General features: G+C 43.3%; 1 protein-coding gene across 2 annotated transcripts in view; it reads right to left on the bottom strand.

Moving 5' to 3' along the window:
- Window positions 1–651: 651 nt before the first annotated feature.
- VCAM1 (vascular cell adhesion molecule 1) overlaps window positions 652–11,659 on the bottom strand; it is an 18,237-nt gene continuing 7,229 nt past the window's right edge. Inside the window, exons 6-9 of one of the 2 annotated variants that reach the window (XM_070395874.1) lie at window positions 9,628–9,948; window positions 8,506–8,772; window positions 5,174–5,440; window positions 652–1,567 (exon numbers count right to left, since the gene is read on the bottom strand). In XM_070395874.1, the coding sequence (XP_070251975.1) occupies window positions 1,407–1,567; window positions 5,174–5,440; window positions 8,506–8,772; window positions 9,628–9,948 (1,016 nt within the window). In that variant the 3' untranslated portion in view covers window positions 652–1,406. The remainder of the gene's footprint in view (window positions 1,568–5,173; window positions 5,441–8,505; window positions 8,773–9,627; window positions 9,949–11,659) is intronic. The other variant, XM_070395875.1, reaches the window with a different exon arrangement.

Here is an 11,659-nt window from a genome sequence, read left to right as displayed (position 1 = left end):
AACTAACAAAAAGTGAATGACCTGTAGCTATACTAGTATATAGCAACATGGATAAATTATGCAAATGCATAATTTTGAGTGAAAGAATAAAGTCACGGGCAAATTTACCGTTTGATTATATCTATATAAAATTCAAATTCTGGCAAAATTATATAATGTTTTACTTAGGGCTAGCTCTTCAGGTATAAAATCTCCATGAAAGCCAGGGAATGGCTAATATAGAATTCAAGGTATTGATCACTGCTCAGTGAGAGAGTCGTGGGGAGGAGTGCATCTAAGAGGCTCTGAAGGACACTCATGTTCTAGCTGTAGGTGTGAGGGTATGTGCATGGTGTGCACTCGTCGTTGCCCTTCAGTATATGCATGTTTCTGGATTCATGCCTTCATGTATGCTGTATTTTAAATTTTTTAAATTTCAGATTCCAAGGACACAAAACCAGATATCCCAATTTAGTGGGTTAAGATGGCACCAAGAAATCTGAATTTTTTTCAGGTTCCCCTGGCGCTGCTGATAAAAGCAGTGTGAGGTCCATATGTTGAGTGTTACTTATTTTTCCTGTGGGTTTGAATTCCTCATCCTTGGAACTTGGGATTTCAAAAAGAAATGTGACTCAAGGAGGCAGTTTGTAATAAACACACAACTCTTACAAGTCCAGAAATGATCACTTTACTATACAAAAAGACTAAACATTTACAAAAGAAGATCAAAAGAAGTTGCACTGTTAGGTCACCTCGGGAACGTTGCACAAGAGGAGGATGAACAAACAACATCAAACATCACCGTACCATGTCAGTACCGTCCAGAGAAACCCAGTCAACCGTTACACCAGAGTTCGAAGTTTTAGTACCTGAAAGTCAACCCTGTGCCCTCTTGGTTCACCATTTGCCTGTAAAACATAAAACCCTGGCGTTTTTACAAACATGACGTTGTTGTCCGTGAACTTGATAGGAATCCAACTTTGTTATAGGGAGGGGGGAAAAGTATAAAAAGATGACATAGGACAGCTGCCAGTCCATGTTAATGTTAAATTTTCCTAAGATGCATTAAGTTAGACCAACCAGTCCAGGCAACACTGTTGAATTATTTTAGAACTCTCCCTTGCAGGTGTTGCTATTCCAAGCAGTCTTGCTAAGGCATAATTTTATGTGACATATGTACAGTTCCTGGCACTGTATATACACATCAAGGGACTGCTCCAGGCCGCACACCTCCGTGCCTCTGCCTGTGTTTCAGGCAGGAAGTTTGCCCTGGGTTTCAGGTCACAGCCAGAAGCTTGGGCAGCCGTCACCCTCTGAGAGTCCACCATGTCCGGAAGTCAGGACTCAGCCTGTTGCTTTCCCTGTGGAATGGAATGAAGGCTCCAGGCTGATAAATAGTGTCTGTGGCCGAGCATTTCCAATGCCAGCTACACTTTCGATTTCTGTGCTTCTACGAGACTGTAGGACCCCTTCATGTTGGCCTTTCGCGCAAAGTAAACGATCATCCCGATGGCGGGGATGATTAAGGAGGACGCACAGTACAGCACGAGGAGCCCCGGAGAGAAGTAGTCCTTGTTACCTTCTCTTCCTGGAAAATAACGAAATGGGAGCGATTAATGTCCAGTACACAAAGAGATTGTTTAACTGTCACATTTCCATTTGTTCACAGCACATACAACACGTTCTCTAAAGAGAAGAGAAGCAAAGCAGGGAGAAGGGCCCTTAGGGCCCCACATGCATATTCCCCTGAGTCACACGAACAGTGGCCATGGCCATGGCGGGTCAGTGACAGCTGTCGGCTCCCACAAACATGGAGGCAAACAGGGGCAGGCTCACTTGTAGAATGGAAGGCGGGGCACCACTTCTTAGGGCTCACATGCGAGAGCAAGCCTTGGAGAGGCGTGTTTGCTTTGGGAAATGTAAATATGTACCAAAGATTTAGGACTCTGGTCACCACGAACTGACGTGACTAACGACTTAGTTGTACAAGGGAATCCGTGTAACATCTGGAGTGTGATCATATAGTCACACACCATATGTAAGACAGGAAGCTAAAGAGTCCTTGCCAATGGCCTGTACAGAGATATATAGAAAACTATGTCTCAAGTAGGGCATCTTAATATACATGTTCTTCCTCTTCACCATTTATATCATCTCTTGATAAACTGAAGTTTGGGGATAGTATTGTATTTGAGCATAAATGTCACTTCCTCAAAGAGTCAATTTCTGACCTACAGCTCCCCCAACCTAAATCAGGAGCCCTAATATGCTTTCATAACTCATTATACTTCCCCTTTCTGGCTCTTATCACACCTTGTAATTAAACGTTTTTTTTGTATGATATTAAATTTGGTTTCCTCCTGCAGATTGTAAGTTACTTATTTTGTTTTTTTGGTCCATCACTGAAGAGCAAGTACCAGGCTCACTGCTTGGAGTAGTTGGCAGCGAATATATACTGATCTTAGAGAGAGGAAGGAAGGGAGAGACAGACAGACAGAAAGGGAGATGGAGAGAGAAGCATCGATCGGTTGTCTCCCGTATGCACCCCAATCGAATCTGCAACCCTTTTTGGTGTACGGGATGACGCTCCAACCAACTGAGCCACCTGGCCAGGGCTACATATCTTTTAGTAGTAATACATTTTTCCTCTCTATATCCTGTCATTTTGTCATGGAGTTGCAAGTTGGGTACAGAAGGTAATAGCATACAAAAACGAAAATTAGTCCTCTCTCTAATCTACTAAAATGATCTGACAGCCGCAAGCCTATTTGGTATCTTAGCCTTACAAGAACCTCTGCAGCAGACAGCAGGCCCTGGCTGGAGACACCGCCGCCTGGACCCCCGTCTGCACTGCTCCGTGTGACCGCACAGGGGTTCTGTGTCTTCAGGTGGCATGTGTGTGTCTAGTCCCAGAAGAATGAGTGATCTGACTAGAGCAGTGATGGCAAACCTATGACACGTGTGTCAGAGGTGACACACGAACTCATTTTTTTTGGTTGATTTTTCTTTGTTAAATGGCATTTAAGTATATAAAATCAATATCAAAAACATAAGTCTTTGTTTTACTATGGTTGCCAATATCAAAAAAATTTCTATATGTGACACGGCACCAGAGTTAAGTTAGGATTTTTCAAAATGCTGACACGCCGAGCTCAAAAGGTTCGTCATCACTGGACTAGAGGATTCTGATCACTGGAGGTCACCCAAGTAGAAAAGAATCTAGAGGGTCAGGCTGGGAAGTCAATTTTTCAAATTGTTAAGGTTTTTACCCTTCACCCTAAGCATAATGATAATCGCCTCTTTTTCCTCCTTCCCCTTGCTAGAGCAGATCTAACTAGTCTAAGTGGAAGGGTCAGGTTTTAATGGGAAGTCATTATCATCATTGTGGTTAGGCATCAATGCCAATGGCATGTTGGACAGTGGTATTTCTGCTCCTATTGTTTCCTCTTAAATTTAATAAACATTAGCTTTTGCCTTCAGTTTTCCCCCTCAGGCATCTGCGGTAAAACACAGATTTGCTGCTGAGTTGCTTCCCAGAGCAACGTTCCAACACAGTTTCCTATTAGCTGTATAAACACTGAAAATCCTAAGGGCTCCCAACTATTTCTATCACTGGAATACATTCAAGCCAAAACAAAACAAATTTCATTTTAAACCTCGGATAAATACAGGGGGAAAGTAGTTCAAAATACCCAGGAAAAATATCAGGTTCTGTCTCCATTGATGTGTCATTATTTTAAACCATATTTAGCCTGGGGCCTGAATTCCTGAGTGCCCAACATGCTGTCATCGTTAAGTGAACATGACGAATACCTAAATTACTAATTTTGTAGAACAATTAGATAAGACAGAAATAGTTTTAGAAAGTAGAGAAGCTGTGATTTGTCTTTAAAGAGTATTGTTAACCAAATTACAAAAGTGTTAAGAGTCTGATTCCCTGGGGCTAGGCTTAATTGAAGGTGGCCTCAGGCATGGAGGGTTGAAGGAAAGAGGAATGCATGCATGTCAACCTACTCATAACTGAGATCTCAGTCCGTTCAGACTCATCCCCAACCTCATTGGAAGCTCTGATCACATACACCCCCGTGTCATCCTCAGTGACCCGGTACAGGGTGAATGTTCCATTCTTTGAACACATGGTCACTTCATTGACCAGACCAACTCTTTCAGGGCAATCACTGCAGGCGGATGACTAAAGGTTTTACATGTAATTGTAACATTTTCCCCTTCTTTAACATTTCTAGATGGGTGTATTGATATTGTCGTGTTTCGTGTTTCGAGGAGGTACTGTGGAGACAGAAAACAGAACGTAAGGCCTGAAGTCTTGAGAGTTTGGGCCAGATGAGTAAAAGTTCACCTGTTATCTGACCTAGTTTCACATTCCCTTTCCATTGACAAGTAGTTGCTAACTCTGATGGCCAAGTGCCCGGGGCTCTTAGGAGAGTTGCCTTTGTTTGCAATCCCATTCACTCCAAGTAGGGCTTCCAGTCCACAGCTGGGAGCTCAGTGGCACACCAAGGAGAGGGAGATGGATGAGCAAAGGCTGGCCTATTCTGCTCCCACCAGTGAGATCAACAAGTCTTCCTGCTGAGTGGTCATTGAGGGGTTAAAAGATTAAATAGCCCCTGAAGTTTCTCTGCTGACACCATTGCCCAATAGAATGGACAAGGGGCTGGAATGTTTAAGGAGGTAATGCTATAGATATTCATAAAAGTGGTTCTGCATCAAGATGGCCACTCCTGATTGTTATGATTATTATCCTGAGAAGAATTGATCCAGAAAATGGGCAGTTTTCAGAGAATCAAGTTCTCTTCTGTTAGGAAGGAATCAGATCTGGCTGGAACCCTCCTCTTCCTGCCATGTCAGCTCCAATTTTCTTGGAACCCCCAGGGTTTAGAAAATACGTTGAAACACGTAGGAGACACAAGACCTCAGAGAACAGTGCCAAGTTGTGAACCTTGAGAAAAGCAGATGGGAACTCTGCACTCACCAAGGATTCATGTCAACTTCCTGGCCCGACTCCATAGGTGGAGCAGCTGTGCATTATTATCTTCGGGAGCATTAAGAAATGCACACTGTCAACATGGAGCTCCGTTTTGGCCAACTCATTCATCTCATCCTAGAAATTCTGTACCATCCACCAAAATTCAGACCTATCATTAACATTTCTGAAAAACAAGACCCAAACTCTAACCTTTCACATCAAGGGTGATACTTCTGGACTGCAAGCCACGCTCATTTTTAGATTCACATTCGTACACTCCCGCGTCCTCTAACTGGGCCTTGTGGATGGTATATGCGCCTTCTATGGACTTGAGCACGGTGTCCCCTGACTCAGCTTTCTTCTTCAGGATTATCCAGGTTTTGGGAACATTTCCGCATGTGCAGGAGATAATGACAGTGTCTCCTTCCTTGACACTCTCAGAAGGAGAAGCTGTAAGTTGCATGTCTTTTGGAGCAACTGTAAAGAGAATTTGAGAGGCAACTCTGATTGGGTGAACTATAAACCACTTCTGCACTAAGTTCATAATAGCATCAATACCTGTCAAGGAGCTATATGTGCATGTTTAGTGGGGTGAGTAAAGATGTCGAACATTGACTGGTTGGTTATAAAAGGTCATGTTTTTAATAAGAGAAGACATTTCTTATGCTTCTCGCCTGTCCCTTAATCCTTTACCCAGCCTAGCCAAAAGATAGGTGTTGTATAAATAGCTATAGAATTCCAATGTGAAAAAGAGCCCTTTTTTGGTTGCATTGCTGTGTAACCAAAAAGGTTTGTCCTTCCTTGAAAGACAAAGGCTTTTATGGGCTGGATCCTCTCAGATCAAGAAATTCAGCTGTGCAGAGATGGCTTTCTTTCCATCCTTAACAAACACAACTACCATTTTCTAAGTGCCAGGCACTGGGCTAGGTACCTAACATCCCGCATCTCTATGATGACATAACCCATGGGAGGAGGTCCTCTAGTACCATTTCATAAGTTTATCTGTTTTTCTGACTTGATTTGAGATTCTGTCCTCAACCCAAGTGATAGTACCATGACATCCATCCTAAGGGCTTTCTTTAAGGTTATGCATTGCCCTTCCAAAGTTCTTCCCTAAAAATACGAATTACTATTGAGATGAGGTAACAAGAAAGTCACTAATACCTTAGTGGAAATAATACCAAGGAGTCTGAGAGCCCCAGTGAAGAAAAGGGCCTTGAACCCCCAAAGGGAAAGTATGGAGGAAAACCCCAAATTGATCACTTTATGGCAGAGGTCCTCAAACTTTTTAAACAGGGGGCCAGTTCACTGTCCCTCAGACATTCCACACATGCGCACTGTGGGCCCGGGACGAGTCGGCTGCTAAGCAGGACAGGCAGCGGCAGCAAAAACACCCTGGGGGCCGGATAAATGTTTTCGGCGGGCCGCATGTGGCCCGCGGGCCATAGTTTGAGGACCCCTGCTTTATGGTTTTGCCTAAAATTACCTATAGCTTAAACTTGTCAACTAGGAACTGTTTTGTTCTCAGTCTTGGATCTCCATCCTGGAGAGAGGCTCTGGATCTGATAGGTTCATCCATTCTGGTGTTTCCATGCCATCAAACTGAACGAAAGGATGTGGTCACTGCTATTCTTAATCTCAGCGTTTACCAAGATTTAAGTGCCCTTTAGGCTTTTAAGCAAATACTAGCAGGCACCTTGTGAGATTACCACTGAGAGTCCAATTCAGCCAGATATGGTGGCTTTAATCATAAGTCATTTTCAAATACCTACATATGTCTTCTTATTCTTATTTCAACACCATAATCATTCCTCATAAGTGTAACTGGGATTCCTGGCATGGTTCCTGGATCTGGCAGTCCACTTGAGGTTTAAAAGAGTTTTAGGATAACAGACTTGGCATGGTTCATGAGAAAGTACTATTCTAGGCATTTTCCTGGCATAAGAAACATCGTGAGCTCTTCAAAACCCTCAATACATTTGTTTAGTAGAGATTTTGTTTTCAAAGAGGACTTTGGGTTCATCTTGTTTGGGAGTCTCTGTGCTTCTTAGACTTCCATGTCTATTTCCTTAACTGGGTTAGGGAAGTTTCCAGCATTATTTTTTTTTCAAATAAATTTTCTATTTCTTGCTCTCTTCTCTTTCTGGCACCCCTCTAATGCAAACATTGATATGCTTGAAGTTGTCCCAGAAGCCCCATATACTCTTTTTTTTTTCTTAGCAGTTAGTTACCTACAAGGGAGGTCCCATAAGGTTGTAAGTTGATTTCTCAGTAGAAACTTTGCAGGCCAGAAGGGATTAGCATAAAATATTCAGAGTGATGAAAAAGCAAGGACCTACAATCAAGATTACTCTACCAAGCAAAACTATCCTTTAGAATTAAAAGACAGATAAAGAACTTCCCAGACAAAAAAAAAAAAAAAAAGCTAAAGGAGTTCATATCCACAAAACCAGTATTAAAAGAAATGCTAAAGGGTCTTCTTTAAGAAGAAGAAGAAAATATAAGATCAAAAATATGAATAATAAATGCCTATCAATAATTACTTAAAATGCAATGGATTCAATGCTCTAATCAAAAGACATGTGGTGGCTGAATGGATAACAGCAATACCCTTACATATGCTGCTACAAGAGACTCCCCTCAAATCAAAAGACACATACATACTGAAAATAAAGGGATGGAAAAAGATATTTCACGAAAATAAAAACAAACAAATAAAAAAAAAAAAAAAAGCTGGAGTAGCAACATTTATACCAGACAAAATAGAGTTTAAGATAAAGGCTATAACAAGAGACAAAGAAGGGCCCAGCAATTTCACTTCTGGGTTTTTATCTGAAGAAACCCCAAACACTACATGGAAAAAACATATACATCCATATGTTTATTGCAGCATTATTTGCAACAGCCAAGATATGGAAGCAACCTAAGTGTCTACCAATAGATGAATGGATAAAGAAGAAGTGGTGGGTATATACAATGGACTATGACTGAGCCATAAAAAAGATTGAAATCTTATCATCTTCAACAACATGGATGGACATACAGGGAATTGTGCTGAGTGAAAGAAATCAGACAGAGAAAGACAAATGCCAGATGATTTCACTTATATGTGGAATCTAAATAATAATAATAATAATAATAATAATAAACTAACACAGAACAGAAACAGGCTCATAAATCAGAGAATATTTTGGCAGTTGCTAGATGGGAGGGTGTTTGGGGACTGGATGAAAACGGTGAAGGGATTTAGATGTACAAATTGGTAGTTACAGAATAGTCATGGGATGTAAAGTACAGCACAGGGAATATCGTCAATAATATTATAATAACTATATATGGTGTCAGATGGATACTAGATTTATTGGTGTGATCACTTTGTAAGTTACATAAATATCTAATCACGGGGTTATACACTTGAAACTAATATAATATTGTGCATCAAGTGTAATTTAAAAATAAAAATTTTAAAGAGGACTTTGTTCAAAACCACTAACACAACCAAAATAATACTAGCAATAACTCATTAATCACACTCAGCTCACCTTGGATAATTAATTCAACTTCATCTCTGCTTATCCCAGCCAGGCTGCTCCCTTCACATACATAAATACCAGCATCTTCCCTTCTTGTAGAAGTTAAGGTGAGCGTTGCATTCTCAGAAAGAAACTGCAGCTGCCCATCCTTAAGCTGCCTGCTCCACCGCAACCTGGGCGCTGGGAGGCCATCGCTGGAGCAGGTCATCGTCACAGAACTGCCTTCCTCCAGGATGGAGGAGGGGCTGACCTGGATGCTTGTGTTCCTGGGGGCAACTGAAAAGGGCGGGACACTTGTTAGCTTGATCCCTTAGGCCCTGAGTTCCAAAGAGCTTTAATAATGTTGCAAAACCTGTGCAAGCAGTGGCTTAGAGCAGTTCATAAACCTTGATGACTTCACCAAAGGGGGTTTCCGTCCCTTTATCCTAGCAGATGCAGAAGCATAGACAGAAGAAAATGGACACATCCTAGGTATTTCCTAATGGAAACAGGTTCTATAGGAACTCTTGCTACCCCAGAGGGAATGATCGATGACAGTGTATGTCGACATTTATGGAACATTAAACATGACTACAAGTTATTGGACTCTCCCGTGAAAAGGTAGAGCCTATTTCTACCCGTTGAACTCACGCTGCCCTGTGGCTCCCTGCGACCCATATAACACGAAGGAAGTCACATGTAGGACTCCCAGCCCAGGCCTCATCTCCCTCTCGAAACACCTCGCTCTGGCGGCTAAACCTAGGCCGCCTTCCTTGCGGGTGAGGGCGCGCATGGAGAAAGGGAGGCCCAAGCATCCCAGGAAGGCCCCACTGACCTGCCAACTGACCTGCCAACTGTCCTGCCAACTGACCCGCCAACTGACCCCGTGAGCGAGTTCATCTCAGGCCACACTGAGCAGACGACACACCCTGACTGCCCTTCCAAAGCCGCCTTCTCATAGAGTCACAGGCCAATAGGCCGTTACTGTCTTCAGCGTTGGGGGTGTTTGTTAAAATAATCATTATTCGGACATTTCTTTACAGTCTCTTTCTTTTTCACGGAGGTTTTAACTCTTTACCTCGTGTCCACTGACTATTGCCTGGCAAAAGAGATGAAGAAACCCCTGTGGAATCGTGGGCGCGCCACACTTACTGTTAACGTAGAGCGTGTGTGAGCTCTGCCGCCGTGTGGGCTCCAAGTCCAGCTCGTCCATGTGTAACTGAGCCAGACAGACAAGCGCTTCGCCGGTGTCTTCGGTGGTGGGGACGAAGGTCACGTCCAGACTCCCGGTCTCTAGGGATTTCTTGTCCGCACCCATCAGGAAGTTTTTATTCTTCACCACCCGGCCCCCCTTCAGGAGCTGGACCTCCAGCCGCTCCAGCGGGTACACCTCCGGCACCTTGCAGCTCACAGTGACCGGGCTGCCGCTCACTAACACGCCGCTCGTCTCAATCTCGGGGTCTCTGGGGAACGCTGCAGACAGCAAGCAAAGATGATGCTCGTGTGTGGCTTTGAACGGAAAGCCAGAACTAATCGCTATTAAATCCAAAAGTCTCCAATGACAGCTTTAAAAGCCATTGGGAGAGAATGACCACCACTGTGCAATAATGACATTAAGTAGAAATGTTTGCGATACTAAATACATATGACGCTGGGAACAAAAAGTAGTAAAAGAAGCAATCCCGTAATAAACGTACTTATTTTCCTCTTCTTAGTGACTCAGCGCTGCTGAGAGCCGTGGATGGACTCTCCCAAAGACCCATGAGTTTCCCCATCTTATTTAGTAATTACATGTTCTACGTGTTTGTCAAGATGTATTGAATATTGACTATGTGCTAGTCCAGCCGTGGGCAAACTACGGCCCGAGGGCCGGATCCGGCCCGTTTGAAATGAATAAAACTAAAAAAAAAAAAAGACCGTACCCTTTTATGTAATGATGTTTACTTTGAATTTATATTAGTTCACACAAACACTCCATCCATGCTTTTGTTCCGGCCCTCCGGTCCAGTTTAAGAACCCATTGTGGCCCTCGAGTCAAAAAGTTTGCCCACCCCTGTGCTAGTCCCTTACTAAATCTCCATCTTTAAAACTGCCTGATAAAGTGGGTGTTATTTAACTTACTTACAGCTAGGAAAAGCTACAGAGCACTTATTTTAAAGCTAGGAAAACGGACAAGTCTGATAGTGGCTAAGAGATAGTCACTGGCAGCATATCTGGGAAGTTCTGAGCTGAGACCAGATTCACATTTCCCTGAGCTCAGAGTTCAAACCGGGTGGCAGGAGCCGCATGGGCTCTAGGCATCAACAAAGCCCTGCCCCCGCAGTCCCCCCCAAACCCCGCCCTGCACAGATCTCGGTTTAGACATCTGAATTTCCAATGGCCTCGTGTAGGCAGCAAGTTGTACATCTTTCTCAGACAATACTTGTAGTTAAGAAAAAAACAACTGTAAGAGATTCCGGTTCTACATAATATTTATATGAAATCTTATGCAAATCAATGAACACAAGACTAAAATAGTTGCCAAGAGCTAGAGCAATGCTAACATTTTTCTCTCCCTTAAGTAAAATGCTGTTAAAGTGATACATCCTCAACTGTTTCCATTTGCAGGGAGGCTGCGCCGTGGTTCTCATTTCTGCTAGAAACAAGCCTACGTCAGCGGATCCTGGGCGCTGGGTAATATAACACAATCAAATTCACCCTTCTTTTGAGAGACTCAAATCCCTTTATAGATAGACTCTAACTCCTTTCGAATCCTGAGGGGGACAAAGTCTGGGCAGGTTTTCTGGTGGAAATCTCTACAATACGGCCCCTTGAATTCTGCTGAATTAGACAAGGCAGAGTAACCCACCCAAAGCAATCACAAAGGTTGGTTACTTTGCATATGTTGTCCCTCATTGGTTAAAAACGGAGAAGCTCCAGCAATGTTGAATCCGTGGACATCTGGGGTTGTAAGGGCTCTTATTCAGGTGACAAGCACAGTAAGAAAAAGCGCAGGGTGTGTATGTAGTTGGGTCACTGGCCCCTGACCTACTGCCCCTGGCTGTGCCCTCTGCCCACCCATACTCCCTGCCTGTGTTCCTGGCTTCCCCCTGCTCCCCGCTGCCTCATTTCCCCGTCCTGCCCCTCAGCTTTCCAAATGTGTCTTGAAAACAGTAGGCTCGGCTCACCTGCTCTAATGCTGAGT

The sequence above is a fragment of the Myotis yumanensis genome, unplaced genomic scaffold (genome assembly GCF_028538775.1).
Source record: "Myotis yumanensis isolate MYYU_CA2020_CCGP unplaced genomic scaffold, mMyoYum1.0.hap1 SCAF_17, whole genome shotgun sequence".
Classification (NCBI taxonomy): domain Eukaryota; kingdom Metazoa; phylum Chordata; class Mammalia; order Chiroptera; family Vespertilionidae; genus Myotis; species Myotis yumanensis.
The sequence above is the reverse complement of the archived record's forward strand: the minus strand, read 5'-3'. Positions and strand labels throughout refer to the sequence as shown.